We start from the raw sequence: 22,321 nt of genomic DNA on the forward strand, positions 1-22,321 counted from the left end.
CCTATTGGGTACCCCTGGCTTAGAGAGAGGAAGAGATAATGGTTACTGCGGATGGGCAGACTGGATGGGCCATTTGGCCTTTATCTGCCATCATGTTTCTATGTTTCTATTGTATTGTATCTATGCAGAAAAAAAATAATCTTAGAGTAATAGTTACAAGGCTGTGTAAGGATTCCTTCTAAGTTCGAGACTAATTCACTGCACAACAATTTTTTGGTTAAGTCTTGATTCCTGAAAAGTTTTTGGTGATTATGACAGGTACCAACTTGGTATGCTCAAATATGGTTTTGGTTTTACTGCATCACGTAAGAACTATGAGAAATAGACATTTTTATGTTTACTGACAATAAAATATATAGTCAAGTTTACGTTTCGCACAAGCGACTAAATGAAACAGAATTAAAAGTGTTTTGCTCCCGAGTTTCTTTTATATTCAGTGTCTGGTGCATCACGTTGTAGCATCCAACAATAGTCGGCAAGCATTGACGGATTCCAATTGCCCTGGTATCGTTTCTCCATCGTAGCTATGTCTTGATGAAACCTTTCACCGTGCTCGTCACTCACAGCACCGAGATTTGCGGGGAAGAAGTCCAAGTGTGAATGGAGGAAATGAATCTTGAGTGACATATTGCACTTCATTCTCTTGTATGCTTTGAGAAGTTTGTCTACCAGCTGAATGTAGTTTGGGGCTCTGTAATTGCCCAGAAAATTGTCAACAACGTCTTTCAAGGCTTTCCAGCCAATTTTTTCCGGCCCAACTAACAGATCTTCAAATCGCTTGTCACTCATAACATGTCTGATCTGGGGGCCAACAAAAATACCCTCTTTGATCTTGGCATCAGTTATTCTTGGGAACATCTGTCTTAAATAACGAAAACCTTCCCCTTCCTTGTTCATTGCTTTCACAAAATTCTTCATGAGTCCCAGTTTAATGTGAAGAGGAGGCAAAAATATCTTTGTCGGGTCAACAAGCGATTCATGTGCTACATTTTTCTGTCCTGGAACTAACTTTTTACGGAGTGGCCAGTTCTTTCTAGAATAGTGCGACTCTCTGTCTCGGCTGTCCCATTCGCAGATGAAACAGCAGTACTTTGTATAGCCAAGCTGCAGTCCTAGTAACAGAGCAACGACTTTGAGGTCTCCACAGATATTCCAGTTATACCTGGTATACTGGACATACTTTAGTAACATTTCCATATTCTCATATGTTTCTTTCATATGTGCTGCATAGCCAACAGGTACTGAAGGATAAACGTTGCCATTGTGCAACAGAACAGCTTTCAGGCTTAACATTGACGAATCAATGAAAAGACGCCACTCTTCCGGGTTGTGATCACAACCAAAGACCGAGAACAATCCTTCAATGTCACAACAGAAACAGAGACTGTCGACTTGTGCAAAAAATTTGGTTATATCATGATGCCGGTCTCGAAACACAGAAATTTTCGTACCTGGTGATAGCAAACACCATTCCTGCAGTCTCGAACCTAGCAGCTCAGCTTTTGCTTTTGACAGACCCAAATCTCTGACCAAATCGTTCAATTCGGACTGTGTTATCAGATGTGGATCGCCTGATGAGGATGGTTCAAAATCCGGGTCAATGTCACTGTTAGAACCCTGCACTGCAGTTTCTTCATCTGGTTCGTCTAAGGTCCAATCCTCTGGTGGTTTCGGAACTGGAAGACTGTCATCATGTGGCATGGGTCTCATTGCTGAAGGCAGATTAGGATATTCAATTGACTTCTTGTTTTTGGCAGAGAAACCAGACACATTAGTCAAACAGAAATAACAGTCCGTCACATGGTCTTTCTGTTCTCGCCATATCATCGGAACAGCAAATGGCATCGTCTTTCGAGTACCTCTGAGCCAGGCTCTCAGACTAACAGCACATGTCGCACAGCAAATGTGAGGCGCCCATTGCTTGTCTTGATCACCTATTTTGCAGCCAAAATACAGATGATAGGCTTTCTTTACAAGGGCAGTCATCGAACGTCTCTGAGGCGTAAGTGTATATTCCCCACAGATATAGCAGAATGTGTCGCGGCTGTTACGACACCGACGAGACATATTGCCCGACACCAAAACGTCTATAGCATCAAGCTTACTTACTGTTATATTGCTACAGCTACTATACTACTATACTTTACTATACTGATACTATATACACACACGGACTATCTATATTAACCAAATGAGCAGGATCGGTGTATGGAAGCCACCATTATAGCATGGTGAGACAGCGCAAGCTCGTTCAGACCTGCCCAGACATGCCCAGGATGTCATCTTCCATAAAACAGCTTCCAACCTGGCTAGATTTTATGCATGGACATACCCAGGCGGCACAAACCGTTGTTGATAAGACACTTATGGGAGAAAAAATTGTTTGCATCCAAATATAAGAAAAAATCACGACAAAATTGAAGATTTCTCTGAAATGGTACGTGATGGGTAATTTTTGATGTAATATTCATGATCAGCACCCAAAATTCTATAAGAAACACCCAGCAGTGTTCAGGAAGCAAAAACTTTGTTGTGCAGTGTTATGTGTAGCACTGCAGGTGCCACAGGGACAGAGATGACATTGGGAGAATATCAAAACATAGCCCAAATCACAGAGTTATTAAGAGAAGAAAGACAAAGTAGGGTTTGGACCACAAAGTAAAAACTGGGCAGGGGTGGATGTTGCCAGGAAAACTTGAAGCATGTTTCCCTGTGTAGGCCAGATGAGCAGTTCTTTTTAGTACTGCAAAGCTCTGTCTCTCTTGGCTGCAAAGTCGGAGTCTTGTTCTAATGTTCTTACAAGCCCAAAATGTATTCTCCTTATTCCAGGCACATATCAATATTGGCTGAAACGATAAAGAAGGGCATTCATGATGCAGATTCTGAAGCCAGAATAGAAGCCAGAAAGTAAGTTTTAAATACAGCAAAAATGTACACTTATTTCTTTTAAGAAATGCTTTCTACCAGATTTTTTTATGCTTGAAACTTTCTGTAGTTACTTTTTTCTCTTTGTTTAAGCTTTTTTATTCAACAAGACGCAAGTATATTTTCAACACTGTTTGTAGTGGTGATGTTGCTTTGTTTTACATTTGAAGTGAATGTTAAAATCTAGTGCTGTTGATTAATCACTGCTAACATGTGCAATTAATGTACAAATGTTAACAGTGAGTAAAAAAAAAACTTACTGCATTATCTTTTGCATCCCACAGTGGTCAGGTATTAAGGTTTTTTTTAGAAATGCTGACTGCTATGAACTGCATTGAACATCTGTTTTGGGGCATAATTTGTTTTCTTTTGCTTGGGCAAACTTTGGGGCTTACTAGCAGGATTTAACGATACTTATAGAATCTAAACTAGAACAGCTTTAGGGCTCCTTTTACTAAGCTGTGCTAGCGGTTTTAGTGCGCACTAAATTGACATGCGCGCTAGATGCTAACGCAGCCTAGTAAAAGGAGCCCGTGGAGGGGCATAATAAAAAAAAATGTCTAAGTCCTCTTTTGGCCTAAGGCCTTAAACATTGAAAGTAGAAGCAGGGAAAATGTCCATTATCATAAAAAACGTCCAAAAGGAGATTCGTTTTAATAATGGCCTGCCTCTACGTTCAGCTGTTTAAACGCCCAGACCACCACTACGCTACACTAACAACATATAATCAACCTACAAAAAGCTTAAGTTCCAAACGCCCAAAACAAGGGCTTTTAGGCGAAGGAGGAGCCAGTCCTTCGCCTAAAAGCTGGATTCTGTAACCAGTGTCTGTCAAAAACAGTACTGGTTACAGAATCCCCCCCCCCCCACAACGATCCGGGCAGGAGGGAGCCCAATCCCTCTTGCCCCGCGATCCCTCTCCCCCCCCCCCCCCCCCCCCGCCGAGTCCGATGGGGCCAGGAGGGAGCCCAAGCCCTCCTGGCCCGGCGACATCTCCTAACCCCCACCACCCACTAAAATACGGGCAGGTGGGATCCCAGGCCATCCTGTCCTCAACGCCCCCCTGAACCCCCGATCTGTCCCCCTGCCGACCCCATGCCCCCCCCTCCCCGTATCTTAAAAATTGTTGGTCGGCCAGACGGATGCCAAGCTCGTCCGTCCGACAGGCCAGCCATCTCCGGAATGGCTGGCCTTAGGGCCTGATTGGCTCAGGAGGCTCAAACCCTGCCCACAGGTGGGGCTTGAGGTGCCTGGGCCAACCGGAATCAGCCCAGTTGTCTTAGGCCCCTCCTGTGGGCTGGGCCATAGGCACATGGGACCAACCGGGGTGTCGCCGGGCCAGGAGGGCTTGGGCTCCCTTCTGGCCGGATCGTGGGGGGGAGGGGGGTTGGGGATCGCCGGGCCAGGTGGGCTTGGGCTCCCTCTTGCCCCGATGCTGTCTGGGGTTCGGGGTGTTGTCGGGTAAGAGGGCTTGGGCCCCCTCCTGCCCGATAGTAATAGCGGGGGAGGGCTGTTTGCTGCAGGAGAGATGGCGATCGCCCACCCCCCTCCGAACCGCGGCACTTCGGGGTGAGGATCGCCGGCAGGGGAGATTCCCTGCTGCGATGCTCACCCCGAAGTGCCGTGGTTCGGAGGGAGGTGAGTGATCATCATCGCAGCAGGAGAGATGAGCCATCTCTCCTGCAGCGAATGTTGCAGTAGGGGGTAGGCAGGTTGCTGGGGCCGCTGAGCTACAGCGATCAGCTCAACTGCCCCTTTTTGGCACTTATACCTGTTTTGACTTGGTCTAAGTCAAAACGTATAAGTGCCGACTAGGCAACCTGCCTAAAGTTTTGGTTATACCTGCTGTACGCCTAGGTGTAGGTCGGCCCACCGCCTGCCCTATCCCCTCCTCTAAAAACACCTCTTTTTGCTCTATGCATTTAGAGGCAGGGGAAAGATACATCTAAAACCAGCTTTGATCAGGCTTTTTGATCGTCCAAGTACCCATTTAGGCCACTTTTTAGACGTCGTTTTTTTTTTTTTTAATTATGAGAGCCCCTTAGTATCTAACCAGTCAATTCCCTGAATTAAAGGTGTTTGACTTCACTAGAAGGACTTGAGTTTGCCAATTAACTTGTTTAACAAAGGTTCTATAGTACTAAAATAAAGCTCTGGTATCTAACAGAAACTCCCCCCAAAAAACAAAAACAAAAACCTCACCAATGTTTTATCAATTTTATCAGTAATTTGGGATTTGAAATATTGGAGAAATCTTGATCTTTTTTTTTTTTTTTTTAAATAAATCTTTATTCATTTTTATCTCGTATATCAAGTGAAGATACACATATTAAATCAATTTTTACAAAACACTTGAAATTACAATCATATAATCTTATAGAATAAGAATAAATACCCCCCCCCCAATGATCAATACTTAATTGACAATATTATACATATATCCCATCCCTATCCCAGTATAAACTATTCATGTGCTTAAGATGTCTGATCTAATAACAATTCGAGGTATAAACTAAAGGTCAGCTGAGCCTCATAATATAAAAAAATGAACCTAATTTTCAAATGATTTGTTTGGACTGCATAGGAGTACCACAAGGATCACCATTATCACCCATATTATTTAACCTCTTCATAGCATCCCTAGGCATAACCCTAGACGCCCTAAACACAGTATCATTCAGCTACGCGGATGACATAACTATCCTCCTCCCCTTTAACATTCAAGACCCATTATCCACAAACCACCTGAAAATAATAATGGAAACGGTAGAAAAATGGATGTCAAGTCATAAACTAAAACTGAACTCGGAAAAAACTAAATTCCTACTACTAGAGAAGGAAAAAAAACCATCTCTCACAGAACTAGTACTAAATACAATCAAGTACCCAATGCAAAGTACACTCAAGATCCTGGGAATACAACTAGACAGAAACTGCACAATGCAGTCTCAAATCCACAAAATCATCCAAAGAGCTTTCTTCACAATACGTAACCTAAGAAAAATAAGAAAATTCTTCAACAAAGATCAATACAAGATAGTAGTACAATCCCTAGTACTAAGTATTGTAGATTACTGTAACAGCCTATACCTATCATGCCCAAACTACATGATAAAACAATTACAGACAGTTCAGAACACAGCCCTCAGAATCATATACTCACTCGGCAAATATGACCACATCACCAAAGCATACCTAGACTCACACTGGCTACCAATAAAAGCAAGATCCCAGTTCAAATTCTATTGTCTACTATACAAAGTAATACATGGAACAGCCCCCAGCTACCTAAATAACAGACTACACCGTAACCTCTCACACAGACTAAGGAGAACTCAGAGCCTATTCATTCACCCCCCTCTCAAAGGAACACGACGAAAGAAACTATACGACAGCCTTTTAGCGACACAGGCAGCAAAGATCGATACTACCATCACCAATCTACTGACCAAATCTACAGACATTAAAGTATTCCGAAAAGAAATCAAAACTCATCTCTTCAAAAAACACTTCCCATCATCATAACCTCATAAAAGTATTAGAAAATGTTCTCACGACCACCTCCATCACCACCACCAGCAATACCCTGAATCCGAACAGTATTATCTCTATTCGTCTAAACAACCTATCACTATCTACTACCTGCTATCAATTTCTCCTGGAAAAGTCCAGACTAACAATTGTAACTGGACACACTCTTGATTACATGTACTGCAATGCTACTGGAAATGTCCAGTCCTCTAACTTGTAATCCACTTAGAACCGCAAGGCACAAGCGGAATAGAAATCACTAATGTAATGTAATGTAATAGGAAATTAAAACAACATATGTAAACAAAAGTTCAACAGGAATAAAGAAAAGCCAACATTACATATAAATTACATATAAAACCAAAAGCACATAATAACAAATAAGACATCTGTAGAGTTCCGTAGCACTAAGGGCTGGAGTCTATAAACGGCACCTACATTATAAGTGTTGCTTGGCACGGTTGTCAATCAACTGCTAGGCACCGTGTGTAGAATCACGCTTAGCAGCACCGAAGCAAACGTAGGCATTGCTAGGCGTCCTAGACGTAGGCGTTGCTCCATTAGGCCACTTTTCACTTGCCTAATTTGGTAGCGCATATGTCAGACGCCTAACAATGCCTAACTCAACCACTCCTTTCTCTGCCCATAACCACACTTACTGTTTAAGATAGGCATCATTAAGAGTCAGTAGGTGCACGAAGAGTTTGGCACTGAACTCTTAAATTGTTTGTTTAATGTGGGGGGGGGGGTATTGGCTGAAAACCGGCATGGTCAATTACCACGCCAATAAAGCCAAATAAAAAATAAAAGTTAGGCAAGGATCCCGAACTTAGGTGTCGCTAGGCAGCTGCAGTTAAGGCACGTAGTGGCACCATTTGTAGAATATAGTCCTAAGTTTGTAGAATACGACTGAGTGCCCAAACAGTACTTCTAGTCGAATGTGTCTAGTGGTCCTGAACGCTAGGGTCAATCATGTTTTCAACTCCACCTCCTTCCCAGGGAGCTGCTCCTTCCCCCTCAATTTGTTTTCTGCAGTCAAGTTGTTCAGAGGTTTTTTTTTAATCTGCTCTGTGGGGTTTTTTTGGGGGGTATTTTTTCTTAGTGTTTGAAGAGGTTCCCTCTTGGTGGGACCTCTGGCAGAAGACGCAGGCTTGCACTGTGGAAGTCGGTTGCTAGCAGGATTAGCCCATGGGAACACCTTGGTAGCCAGCCCGATTTTCTATTTTTGAGCTCAGGGGTCGTCCCCTGCATAGCTGCTCGCATCCCTGATTTAGTCAAGAGCTTGAGCAAAGGTTGTTTGGCACCTTCCCAGCTCGGCTGGGACTCACTATGGGCTGGCTGCGTGGTCCTTCTCCCATAACGGTGTGGTTTTCCAGGGGTTGAGGTTCAGTCTGACCTCGGTCTGACTGACAGCCAGACCAGGTTCATTCAGTGAATCTGTGAGGCAGATTTCTTCTCCATTGTTTCTTGCTGAAATCCTATCAGCAAGCAAGCAGGTACCACATGGCACAGTGAGTAAGGCTATTGTAGCCTATGGGGAAAATTGGGTTGGGGGGAGAGTTCAGAGTTTCTGATCCTAGAGCCTAGGCCCCTCTCCTCTAAAACCCCCTTTCCTATGGAAGGCTCCACAGGCTGTTTTTGGTGCGATTTTTTTTCTAGTAGCAGCCATCTTGAATTTTAAACAATCTTCTCTAGCCTCCATCTGCCTCAAAACCCCTTGACTTTGTTCAAAATTGACTAGGATGGACTCCTCAGGCTGGTGTGCAGTGAAGGGTATAGAGCCCTGGTGAGCTCCGATTTCAGTGGTCCTGGATTTCTTGGCAGAAGGGACTTAAGAAGGGGCTCTCGGTATGTTCTCTAAAAGTGCAAATAGTAGGCTTTTCCTGTTTCCAAGCTCGGGGGAAAGAGGTTTCTTGGCCTCTCATCCAGATGTCGCCCGGTTCATTAAAGAAGCCCTGTGGTTGCACATGAAGCCTCCAAAGCAATTAAAAACAGGTTGGTTGGGGAGGGGGAGGGTGGTATTTGCTCCATAAGATTCACCCTTATTTATTAGTATGCATAAGTAATTGTTCCAGATCTTTTCCCCATAATTCAACATCTTTTCTCTTATCAAGCTGCATTATGGGGAAAAGATCTGTAATAATTACTTATGCATACTAATAAGTATGGGGAATTTAGGAAACACCTAAAAACATATCTGTTCCTGAAGTACTTAGGTAGCTGAACTGCACAATCTCTCCCACAACAATTGATCTCTAGACCTGTTAGTCACTAATCTCTAACTTTGTTAGTTCTACTCAATTTGTAGCATTTTAAAAAAAATCATTGTAAACCGCATAGAACTTCACGGTCCTGCAGTATATAAACTGTTGTTGTTATTATTATTATTTCCACCCACTTTTTTGGGGGAAAAAAGTGCATCTTATGGAGCGAAAAATACGGTATGTCTTTTATTACAGTGCTACTTGATTGCTTTTGTACAAACAGAGGAGACAACTCCCTGGGAAGGAGGTGGAGTTGAAAACATGAGTGACAGTTTTCTGCAAGCAACTTGCTAGTTCAGATACAAGACCCTAGTGTTCAGGGCCACTAAACACGTCTACAAGAAAGAAGATTACCGAGGTAAGAACCTAATCTTTCTTTATGCTCTTTTCTATAACTGAGTCTAGGTGCCCAGATGCCATTATAGAATTTACACTCAGTGGCCTCCATTTTAGCACCAACTGTGGGCAGCCATTATAGAATTGGCTCCCAAATGTAAGGGATCCCATTGCATAGGACACTACAATAATTCAGATTTGCAATTACTAATGTAAGTCCTTATACTGCTGAGGGTCATGTAAGTTGATTTGACTGCTGAAGAGATTTGTGGTTCAATAGATTAAAAAGTCTATTATCTCTAGTGTATAAATTGGTTTTTGAGCAGTAATGGTGTTCCTATGAAGATTGACATTTTATCGTCAGAGTAATAAGATCTACAACAACTGCTTACGTCTACTACTTATGGGGAATTTTGGAAACGCCTAAAAACACATCTGTTCCTAAAGTACTTAGGCAACTAACCTCATCCCACAATAACTGATCCCTAGAGCTGTTAATCACTAGTTTCTAACTTTGCTAATTCCACTCAACTTGTAGCATCTTTCTATCGATGTTAACTGGCAGAACATTGCTAAATCCATTCAAACTGTAACATCTTCTTTTTTTTTTTCCAAATTCTTTATTCATTTTTCTATCTTACATCAAAAACACAATATTACATCATTTAAGCCTTGTAAACATCACTTGTATTTCTGTAACATCTTCTAATTATTGTAAACCGCATAGAACTTCACGGTCCTGCGGTATATAAACTGTTATATTATTATTATTAATAATAAAATGTCCTTAGGAAATCACACAGTGCTGATTTGTTGAATTTTAGTAAGTTCATAACTGATTTTAGATAGTTGGCTATACCAGAAATATCAAATGAATCAACTGTTTAAAATGTGACTTCCTTATGCTATGGGTATGCAGTGCTTATACTTTATTCAAAATTCGGCAGTACAATTGATTTTTGGTTTTAAAAAAATGAGAACATATAAGTTCCTATTTTCAAAAACTTCATTGGCTGCCCCTGGAAGCAAGAGTTTTGTTTAAATTTTTTTGTCTCTGTTTCAAATCAGTCTTTGGTTTGGCCCCATGTACCTGGTTTCCCACTTTAATTTGGATTGTGCTATTAGGCCCACACGTAGAATCCACATGTTTACCCATCCAACAATAAAGGCCTGCCATTATAAAAGATTCCTGGACAGAACTCTAGCTTTCCAGGCAGGTAAACTGAACGATTGGCTGGGCAACATTATCATGCACTCCTCTTCCTATTTTAGTTTTAGAAAATTAGTAAAAACTAAACTGTTTAACCGATTTGTTACTTAAGATTTTTAGTTCATTATCTCTCCTATTCTGTATACATGATTCTACATTGTAACTATGTTCCTGATTGTCCAGCTCTTCTTATTGTAAACCGCCTCGAACTACCATGGTTTTGGCGGTATATAAGAATAAAATTATTATTATTATTGAGAGAACAGTTTGAGTTCAGCATTCTGTTCAACTGATAAAGTGTTTTAAATGCTTTGTATTCTTTCCAACCTAATGAACCTGATGGAAGTTGGGAAAAAAATATACAAAAAGAGTTAAAAATGTCTGTTTGAATGCAAAATAAGTTTCTGAAAAATTAACAAAATGGAATGAAACTTGGCATGTGTAAAAAACTGTTAAAAAGACAACATCAAGTTGCGCCAAAGCAAAGGAGAGATTGCAGAGAAACCCCCCCCCCCAAATGGACCAGTGCATTTCTGTAGGAGGAGGAGATCTGGTTTCTGTAGCATATAAACTCACAGTGAAATATATCAGTTAGTGAATTTCTCTTTTCAAACTGGCTCTCCCTATTCTCCCCTTCCCCACAACTGTCCCGCCCATAAAACTACTCCTGTTCTACTTTCCAACCATCCTGTAAGCCTCTCTTGCTTCCAAAAGGTGTACCTCCTGCAGTTTCCCCACCAGCCCACTAATTACCCCCTGCAGTGGCTCCACTGCCACGCAAATTGCTCTCACACATAAAAACTACCCCCTCCCCACAATTAAACCTTATTATGTACGAGTATATTGATATTAGATCCCAGTATATGTCGAGTTAGGATAAAAACTTGTATTGAAAAAAAGGTGTCAGGTCAAAAACGCGCCGGGACAAAGGCGCGCCCAGACAATTGAGCAAAGCGCGGAGGCACACGCCGCTCAAAATTACTGTTTTTAGGGGCTCCGACGGGGGGTTTTGTTGGGGAACCCCCCCACTTTACTTAATAGACATCGTGCCGCGTTGTGGGGGTATTGGGGGTGTGTGGGGGGTTGTAACCCCCCACATTTTACTGAAAACTTCACTTTTTCCCTGTTTTTAGGGAAAAAGTTAAGTTTACAGTAAAATGTGGAGGGTTACAACCCCCCAAACCCTCCATAACGCCGGCGCAATGTCTATTAAGTAAAGTGGGGGGTTCCCCAACAAAACCCCCCGTCGGAGCCCCCTAAAAACAGTAATTTTGAGTGGCGCGTGCCTCCGCGCTGCACTCAATTGTCTGGGCGCGCCTTTGTCTTTCGCGCCGTTGTCTATGAACCGAAAAAAAAGCTTGTACTGTAACTACAGCAAATTGTAACTCAGGGAAAAAAGTACAAATGCACTTTTGGGATAGAAAATGAATTAAATACATTCATGAATAAAACTAATTGCCTGAATACACATATACACACACATGCATGAGGGATTGGAAAGAATTCCATGAGTTCTGCTCTTCATCCTTTTCCAAGCCTAAATATTTTTCATTCTCTTTCTACACATTTCCATCTTCCTCTTCTTCCATATCTTTTTTTTTTTTTTTACAACGAAAACATTTTTTGTTAAGGGTTAGGTCCTTGAATTTAGCAAAAATATAAACAGCATTGAAATATTTTTCACATACTGTGTCTTAAGCAAACTGTCTTTGCAGGTGTTACTGGGGCTTTCACAGCCACTTTAGCAAAGAAGCAGAACACTTGTATCATAACTTGGAATCATCCTATCAAAAAGCTCTGCAATCACATCTGAAGAATTCGGACAGCATAATATCTCTACCTCAGTCAGATCGTTCCTCCTCCAGCTCTCAGGAAAGCTTGAAGTAGGTTTCTGCACTTTTCCAGATTGCTTTCAGTAAAAAAAAAAATTTGTGCACAGCAAGTGGGGAAGTAATTGTTTGATTTAGTGGCCTGGATCTTGGTGGACATCAAATGAAGTTGTGAACTTTCAGATCTAGAGCTGTTTACCTGCTTCCAGAAGTAAAATAACAAAACAACGCAGTCTGCTTTTCCAGCGACATGTAATAAAATGGCAATCTAATTTTCTGTGGTCAGGTATCATTTGGCCAAATTTCTGTTCAGTGTAAATAAACAAAGCTTGAATTCTCAGTCTGCCTGGTCATTTAAATGGCTTTTCCGGCCTGTTGCTGAATATCCCTGCTGACTGGCCATCTGCTAACTGGCTAGGGTTAGGGCAAGGCATGGGTGGATAGTGAACTTAGCTGTTAGCGGCTAAGTAACCACATAAAGTTAGGTCAGCGAAAAGGCTGTCCTAACCTTATGCGGTGAAGTTAACCCAATGGCAGTCTGACTAGCAGAATGTACCTGGTTAACTTCTGGGTGACCACTGAGATCCGGAAATTCAGTGCTGGGAACTGTGCATGCCCCAGCATTGATTTTCTAAGATCGGTTCAGCCTGCGGCTCAGACACTGGTTACCACTGCGGACTCTGAGTGTTAAGTACTCTGTCCAGTTCATTTCTTTTCAGGGCACAATTCCCAGCATATTCAGCCATTAAAAATAATTCCTGAATGAAGCAAATATACCGTCGTTAATCACTGACTGCCCTTAGGTCAAAGACCAGTGCCCTGAGTCTAGCCTTACCTCTGAACCAGTAAGGCTAGACTTAGGGCACTGGTCTTTGACCTAAGGGCCACCATGTGAGCAGACTGCTGGGCACGATGGACCACTGGTCTGACCCAGCAACGGCAATTCTTATGTTCCCGAGTTTTGTCTTATTTGTTCCATTTCAGTTGGAAGAAGATTGGGAATTCTTATGCCAAGAGTCTTCATTTACAACTTCCCCCCCCCCTCCATGATACAGTATTTAAATAGAACTTCCTACCTCTGCTCTAGTTTGATCATTTCAGCAAAGGCCTTGATGTAGGGAGCTTTGCACACTGTATCACAGGCTCTAATTATGACAATTAACTGATGACCATAGCTCCCTCTGCCCTTTTCCCACCTGTTGCTGTGAGTGCTGCTTCTGTCCCAGCTGATATGGGCTGCAAAATGCAATTTGAGGATCAAATCGGAGGCCATCTGTATCTGGGCCACCGACCCAAAGATTTCGGGGCAACTGGTTAAATGATATTGTAACTAATTGCTGCTAATTGCTATATTTTTGGAGAGTTGTTTTTCTTTTAAATTAATTCCATGAACTTTGAATCAGCAGTGATACATATGTTTTGCATTTTCTTTAAAGCCGTCCACTTTCGGCTAAAAGAAGTCCAACTGGAAGCACTGCATCCAGAGGTAGGTACAAAAGATATTCCACATTTGTTACTTTGGTTTGTGTGGCCTGTAAGAATTTGGCTTGGTTTGTGGCAGCTTCTGTTCATAATGTGTGGGACTGATCTACTCAAACACCTGTGCCTAAATTCCCTTGAGAGAGAAAAAAAAGGACTGAATAAGGAAAGTCAGAGGAGCAACTGTTGTGAAAGGTGGCAAAAAATATTCTGTAACTCGAGAAAAATTGTACAAATAGGGTGTCGGCATGAAAAGAAAATTTCTATGCACAGAACTAAAACAGTCCTTGCTTTTGCTTATTATCAGGTTTTAAAATAAATTTTCCTTAATCAGCTTCCAAATGCATCACTATAGTAGCAATACTCCTTGACAACCTAACTGTAAGCTGATATTTTGACATGTATTATAGTGAAGGTTCTATTAAGTTGGGGGCAGATGATTTGCGATGCAAGAATAGTAGAATTAACAGCAGAACAAACACAAATGTGAAGCAAAATAGTGGTTTCAACAAAGCACGTACCTGACGTGGCCATGTTTTGTCTGAAGGCTATGTCTGAGGTAAGAAATAGAGAGGTCAAACACAGAACACACTTCTCTCTAGAGCAGTTGTTCCCAACCAGTGGTCCACGAGAACTTAAAAAGTGGTCTGTGGGGCCTTTCACAGAAAAGGAAAATCAAAGAATAAATAATGATACATTGCTTAGGAGTGTCAAATTGAAATGTAGACCACGTGGCTACTGTCTGTTATCGAAAGTATGAAGCCCGCTGATCCGGAGCCCCGGGGGACAGTTCAGTGGTAACGGAGAAGCTAAAGAGGCAGACGGAATTGGAAACGGAAAATTATATGAAAAACAGGTCAGTGAAAATAATTTTGTGGTTCACATATTTTTTGATACAACAAAACAATACAAACTTCAAATGGTATATACACAAAATATAAAACTATTGAAAACCATTTGCACAATATCAAAAATGGGCACTACTTCTATAGTCCAACTTATTAATTAGATTTACTACTTAAGTAATTGGATTTAATAGTATGACTTTTGACTTTTTAATCACATGACATTAATTTAGCTTCTAATGGGGACAAGCCTCAGACTTAGGAGAACATGTTTCCCAAAATGGGATTACTTAAAGAGAGAAACACATTACTCTCTTATCTCCTTATAACATCACCGGCTATTACCCCACCTCCCTACCAATATAGATAAATTAACTATTTTATTCTATCTCTATTTTTTAAAAAATACATTACATTAATTTTAATAAATAGTTCTAAATACGTGGAGGGGCATAATCGAAAGAGACGTCCATCGAGGGGGGCGTGGCTTAACGCGAACACAAATGGTTGTGTGATCGTGAAGCTCCTCATCATCTAGGCAATAGAATGTAAAAAAAATTTTCCCTTCTGGATAATTTCATAAAAAAAATATTTACTAAAGAAGCGGAACAAATGATAAAAGACAAAATCATCTTTTGCTGAAGTTAAAGTGAAGTCTAAGGTAATAGGAATCGGAAAGGCAGAGCGCCGTTTTTTTTTTCTCGGCGGTTCAATGAGACTTGAAACGGCAAGGAAAGTGAGTGAGTAACTGACAGAGATGGTGGGGAAATTTTGAAGAAAGATTGTGTCCCGATATAATTTAACGGAACCCATAAGAGGGAAAATATTGAATTGAATTGAAAGTTGTCCTCCTTTGACGATACTGAAGATACTGAAAAGGGAATTGAGTGAAGAAAACTGATGAGAGAGGATTAACGGCATTTTCTCACTAATTAAATACCGAGGCGCTGAGAACAGATAAATGTCAGTTTACTAAAGTAAAAAAAAATTACTGAATTGAAAATTGCTTTACTCTATCAAAGCTGCGATTGGGCTTGTGAGAGAGGAGCCAAAAGAAAGGATTAACGGCATTTTTCTTAAAGCTGAAGTAACGTGACATCGGGGTATTTGAGAAGCGCTGAGAATAGATAAATGACAGTTACTTCAAGATTACCAAAGTAAAAGAAAATTACTGAATTAAGTGTTGATCTCCTCGGTCTGGGCTGCGATTGGGCTTGTGAGAGGAGAGCCAAAAGAAAGAATTACTGAGTTTTTTTTTTTTTCTCAGCGCTGTAGCGGTGTGTCATCGGAGGAGAGTGACTGGCGGAAATAGTAATATAAATCTGTAGAAAGATTTGACCCGCCGTTTCTGAAAGAAACCTAAAGGAAGGAAAGATTGCTGGATTGAGTGTTGCCCTCCTCCATTGAGACTGTGACGGGGCTTGAGGGAGGAGAGCCAGAGAGAAAGATTACCGACATTTTTTTTTTTTTTTCACAGCAATTGAACTGGAGACAAATAACTGACAGTTGCTCTAAGAAAACTGAAATAGAAGATTTGAGTCTGTTTAAAGATTGTGATGGTCTGACATTGATAAATATCAATCATTAAAATAAAGTGGTTATAAAATAACCTTCTTGTCAATATTAAAGTGATAACAGACCCTAAAAGAGAAGTGTTCTTTCTCAATACAAGATTGGGACAGATAACTAAGAAAAAGAAAGGGAAAAAGGCTGGGAAAGAAAAAGAAAAAAAGGAGAAAAATTTCTACTTCAAAAGATAGAACCAAATTCTGGAAGAAAAAGGATTAAAAAACTTAAAACACCAAATCTAAACCTAAGAGACTAAACTTAAGAAAGGAAAATTTTTGAAATTTACTCATCATTTTTTCTAAACTGATATAGCAGGATATTAAAGACAAAACTACTGAAATAGTGACTTACAGAGGTTCTTGTGTCATTTAACATCTGTGAACAAAGTAAACTCCATAAAAATAACAACATGGCAACTACCAGACAAAACAAAAATGAAACAGGCACGTCAGCAAAAAGACAAAAACAGGATCAAATAACACCAAGCAAGATCCCACTTCCAACAGAAGAACCTGACATATTGAGTAAAGCAGAAGTCATGGAAGAACTAAGACAAATCAAACAAATGCTTAAGGAAACTGTAACCAATATGTCTGAAATGAAGGAAGAAATATTAAACATTCATAGACAAATGGAAAGTAATAACAAAAGAACAACTGAATTGGAATCTAGAATGGAGGTCATGGAACGTGAAACAAATAGATGCAAAAATGATAATTTGGAATTGAATAAATTAAAAGATCAACTGGAAGACTATGAGAATAGAGGAAGAAGGAAAAACATTAAACTTTTTGGAATACAAGAAAATTTAGAAGGAAAAAATCCCATAATTTTTCTAGAAAATTTAATTCCAAAAATATTACAACTAGACTTGAAATAGAAAGAGCGCATAGGATCCCAGTTAAAAATACAGAAAATAAAGGCAGGCCAAGACCAATAATTTTCAAAATGCTTAGATACCAACAAGCATTAGAAATATTAAATGCGGCAAAGAAAGACAAAAATCTAAATTATAAAGGATCTAAAATATGGTTCTTACCGGACTTTGCCAAAAATACAGCAAATAAAAGAAAGAGACTATTAGACATGAGACCTCAACTAAAAGAAAAAGGCTTTAAATATGGTCTATATTATCCAGCGAAAATGAGAGTATCATCTGGAGACAAATCCTTGTATTTTGAGGATCCAGAAAAACTAAAAGCTTTTCTTTCTAAACCAGAACCTATGATATTTTAATATAAAATTTAAAGATGGTTTTGATGACTTTATGAAATAATTATAAAAATATGAAATATCGAAATATCTGAAGAAAGAAAAATGATATAAAGAAAAGGCAATAAAATTTATAAGAAAGAAGAACAAGATATAAGAAAAACATTAATAACATACTAAATATATGTTCAAGATGAAATTTTATGATGTAATGATAACACCAAAGAAATATAAATTAAAAACTGTTAAATGGTTAAAGATATATCAATGAAATGTTATGAAAATATGACTAAAAATATTAAAGATTAATATAAATAGATAGAGGGGAAATTTGATTTAATATTGAATGCCTAGAGGGGAGGAGAATGTTTGGGTTGCATTTCCAATGTGTATCCTTAAGCAGCCATTGTATTGGGTGGGAAAGGGAGGGAAAAGGAGAGTATTTACTATAAAGATTAAGGAAATAATAAACAAGGGATTATATATTTTAGGGGTAAAAATGTGTGTCGTGAAAAACATTTTTAGGATTCTGAATATGAAAGAAGAGGAGAAAAAGATTATAATGAAAAGTATTAAAATGTATAATGTTTTTTAAGATATATTCTATTAATGTCAATGGCCTAAATCACGTAATAAAAAGGAAAAAAGTATTAACATTTTTAAAAAAGCAAAATGCGGATATTTACTGTCTGCAGGAGACCCATCTTAGTAAAAAGGAATCACAGAAATTATCGGGTGGGTGGGTAAAAAAATGTTTTTTTGCTCCAGCAGAGGGTAAAAAAGCAGGGGTAGCAATTCTTATAAATAAAAAATGTATGGCCAATATTAAGGTAAAAAATTCAGATCCACATGGAAGATGGATACAAATTGATATAGGTATGGGAAATGATGCCCTGACGTTGTTCAATATATATGCCCCTAATTTGAATCAATCAGAATTTTTTTAAAAATTACAGAATATGATGTTACCACTGGCTGCTTCTAATTTAGTGGTGGCTGGAGATTTTAATGCTGTAATGGATCCATTATTGGATAAAAAACCAGGTAAAAATATAAAATCTTTAGGTTTAGAAAATTTGGTTCAATCATGTGATTTGAAAGATATATGGCGTATTCTTCATTTTAATGATCAGGAATTTTCATTTTGTTCACAGGTTCATAAATCATTTTCAAGAATAGATTATATTTTTGTTTCAACAAATAAAGTACAACAGGTGTTTACAGCTTCCATAGATCCTATTATTATATCGGATCATGCGGGAGTATGGATAGAATTACAATTAGATCAATTAGAGAATGATAGACCTCTTTGGAGATTTGATAATGCATTGCTTGTGGACGACAAATTTTTGGAAAATTTTAAAACACAAATTAACGATTTCTTTCAAATAAATTTAGTGGAGGATACATCTATAGAGAATGTATGGGATGCATTTAAAGCAACTATGAGGGGTAATATTATATCATATTCAGCTTTTATTAGGAAACAGATTAAAATACAATATTTAGAATTAGAAAAAGAAATAAAAATATTAGAAGCTAAATTGATAAGTAAATGGGAATATGAAGTTTTGCAAGCTCTTTTAAAAGCAAAAGGTAAATATAATGAATTAACTTCAAAAATGATAAGAAGGGATTTGTTTTCCAAGCAAACAATGTATTATGGAAATTCTAATAAGGCGGGGAGATTATTGGCAAATTATCTTAAAGCAAAAAAAAGAAGAACTAATATTAATGGAATTAAAGATGATAATGGTATAATAACAAATCAAACTAATATAATATTAAAACAATTTTTAAAATTTTATAAAGACCTGTATTCTTCCGAGCCTTATTTGGAGAAACAAAAAGATGGGAAAAATTTTTTAGATTTAATTAATGGACCTAAGGTTCCTGATCATATAAAACGGAGTTTAGATGAACCTATATCATTAAAAGAATTAGAAACAGCATTGAGATCTCTTAGAGTTGGATCCGCTCCAGGTGGTGATGGTTATACAGTAGAATTTTATAAAACATTTCAAAATATCCTTTCCCCATATTTACTAAATTTATATCAGACACAACTTATAAAAGGTAATATTAAAGGTACTATGGCTGAATCAATAATAATTGTTTTGCCTAAGCCAAATAAAGATCCTACTTTGGTTTCGAACTACAGGCCTATATCTTTGATAAATGTTGATAATAAACTTTTGGCGAAAATTTTGGCTTTGAGATTAGCCAAAGCTCTCCCACATATTATAGATATGCATCAAATGGGTTTCGTTGCTAAAAGACATTCCTCTAATAATACTAGACTATTATTTCACATGTTAAACTTATCAAAAAAAATGGATGAACCGGCTTTTACAGTTTCATTAGATGCTGAAAAAGCATTTGATAGAGTAGAATGGAATTTTATGTATCAGGCTTTAGAATGGTTTGGTATAGGTTCTGGATTTATACAAATGGTAAAAACATTGTATAGCTTCCCGATTGCAAGACTAAATATTAATAATAAGATATCTGATGGTTTTCAATTGCAGAGGGGAGTTAGACAAGGTTGTCCTTTATCTCCTTTGTTATTTGATGTTGTATTAGAACCCTTATTGTTAGCAATACAGCAAAAGAGGGAGATACAAGGTATTCCATATTCAGATATGGAATATAAAATTTCGGCTTATGCTGACGATATTTTGCTTTATTTGAGAAATCCAGAGTCAACCTTATCTTCTTTATTGGAATTAATTGATAAGTTTGGTAAATTTTCAGGTTATAAAATTAATTGGAATAAATCTGAAATTATACCCTTGAATGTTCATTGTGTAAAAGGATTATTTGATACTTTTCCATTCATATGGAAAGAAGAAGGATTTAAATATCTTGGCATTCAAGTTAAAAATACAATTGAAGATACAGTAAAAGAGAATGAAAAATATATATTAAAAAAAGTTACGGAGTTATGTGAGCAATGGAACCCATTACATATTTCTTGGTGGGGAAGAGTTCAAACTATTAAAATGATGATGTTACCTGTAGTTTGCTACCAAATGAGTATGATACCTATTTATTTTCAGGGGTCCTTTTATAAAAAACTTAATAGCATTTTAACAAAATTTCTTTGGCTTGGCAAAACACCTAGAATAGCTTTAGTAACTTTGCAAAAATCAATTAAAGAGGGAGGGGTAAATTTCCCAAATTTCTATAGGTACCATCAAGCCTATATTCTACGTCAGGGTATGTATTGGATCCTCCCAGAACTTATAGATAATACACCAGATTGGTTATATTTAGAATGGCGCCTTATGTTTCCCCTAAATTTAGTTCATTTGCCAAGTATCAACATACCTAGAAGATACAGAGAAAATAAATTATTAATGGATACTTGGAAAACATTGAGGTTTATTGATAAATTAACACCAATCCCAATAAACAAATCAACTAATCAATCTATATGGATAAACTCCAAGATCAAAATTGGCGGAGCTCAAATCCTTTGGAAGAACTGGATTATTGCAGGCATTAGATCTTTAGATGATGTTATTTCAGAAGGTAAACTGCTGGATTTTTCACAATTGCAACATAGATTTGGTCTTAATAAAACACAAAGTTTTAAATGGTTGCAATTGAAGCAGGCCATTCAGGTTGGGTTCCCTGAATGGAAAACATTAAATAATCAATATAGTTTAAAGTTCTTATGTTTTCAAACAGACTTCCTAGGACATCAAGCCGCATTGTGGTATAAATTAATATCTGGATATTTGAATAAAAAACCAAAAAATGGTCTAAGAGATATTTGGAGCATTGAGATTGGACATCAGATTAATGCATCTCAATGGCCACTAATTTGGTCTTGGAGAATGGGATGTACAGTGTCAGCATCTATGAGACAAACTTGGTTCTTTTTATTACATAGAGCTTTTTGGACCCCTACACGTTTGCAAAAATTAGACAGTTCTAAGTCCAATAAATGCTGGCACTGTAATCTAGAACCAGGGACATTAGATCACTTACTATATCATTGTCCCTACATTAAATCTTTTTGGAATTCAATTTGGCCACAAATTAATAAATTGATGGAAAATCATATAGCAATATCATATGATACAATATTATTTGGAATGATGATGAGAAAAAAAAGTCAAATTTCACCAGAAAATAATAAACTTTTATTAATAATGACAGGGGTTGCCATTCAACATATAACCAATAATTGGAAAAATTATAATAACCTGAATTATACATTTTGGTGGAATACAATATGTCACATATTTAAAATGGAAAGAACAATAGCAATACAAAGAGGGACATATACCAAATTCATAAAAATATGGGGGCCATTGACAAAATACTGTAATGAATAAATAATATGGTTTTTCTTCTTTTCTTCATTTCAAGATTTTTTTTTTTTTTATGACACACATAGAGGGGGGGTAAGGAAAATAATTTCTAAATAATATGTTATAATATATTATACAATATGTAATGTATGAATGAAAAGTAATAGAAGGGTGGGGGGAGGGAGAGGGGATAAAATTTATTTAGAACATAATGTATTAGATATAAAAATGTTATTGAATATTCATTAATTGTATTATAACATGTTGCATATTTTTTGTAAAATTTGAAAATTTAAAATATTATATTAAAGTAATAAAAGGGTGGGGGGAGGGTGAGGGGGAAAATCAAATTTAGATATATAATGTATTAGATATAAAAGTGATAATATATATTTATCAATTGTATTTAATATTTTGTACACTTTATGTAAGATTTGAAAATAAAAAATAATGGAAAAAAAAGAAAGAGACGTCCATCTCGCAAGTCGTCCAAAGCTAAAAAGAGCCTAAGACACATTTTCGAAAGATATGTCCAACTTTTTTTTACTTTCGAAAATCGTCTAATTATACGTCCTGCTGAGCTGATCGTCCAAGCCACTAAATCATCCATCTTTATACCACATTTCCGTCCAACTTTCCGTCCAAGTCCAAAACGCCTAGAACAAGCCCTGTTGGACGTGGGAGAGGTCTGCAAAGTGATGGACTGCACACCCAGACATGCCACCTAAATAGTGGGGTACCTTACAGGGCACCGCTGTGAACTTCACAAAAAGGGTGACATGGCTTCTTCTCACTACAG

General features: G+C 38.1%; 1 protein-coding gene across 11 annotated transcripts in view; it reads left to right on the forward strand.

Annotated features, from left to right (window-relative positions):
* CLASP1 (cytoplasmic linker associated protein 1) overlaps window positions 1-22,321 on the forward strand; it is a 506,270-nt gene that overhangs the window by 256,569 nt on the left and 227,380 nt on the right. For all 11 annotated transcript variants that reach the window (XM_033944379.1, XM_033944384.1, XM_033944387.1 and 8 more), the window contains exons 16-18: window positions 2,830-2,907; window positions 11,982-12,149; window positions 13,532-13,581. In XM_033944379.1, the coding sequence (XP_033800270.1) occupies window positions 2,830-2,907; window positions 11,982-12,149; window positions 13,532-13,581 (296 nt within the window). The remainder of the gene's footprint in view (window positions 1-2,829; window positions 2,908-11,981; window positions 12,150-13,531; window positions 13,582-22,321) is intronic.

Source organism: Geotrypetes seraphini, chromosome 5 (assembly GCF_902459505.1).
Source record: "Geotrypetes seraphini chromosome 5, aGeoSer1.1, whole genome shotgun sequence".
NCBI classification, from domain to species: Eukaryota; Metazoa; Chordata; class Amphibia; order Gymnophiona; family Dermophiidae; genus Geotrypetes; species Geotrypetes seraphini.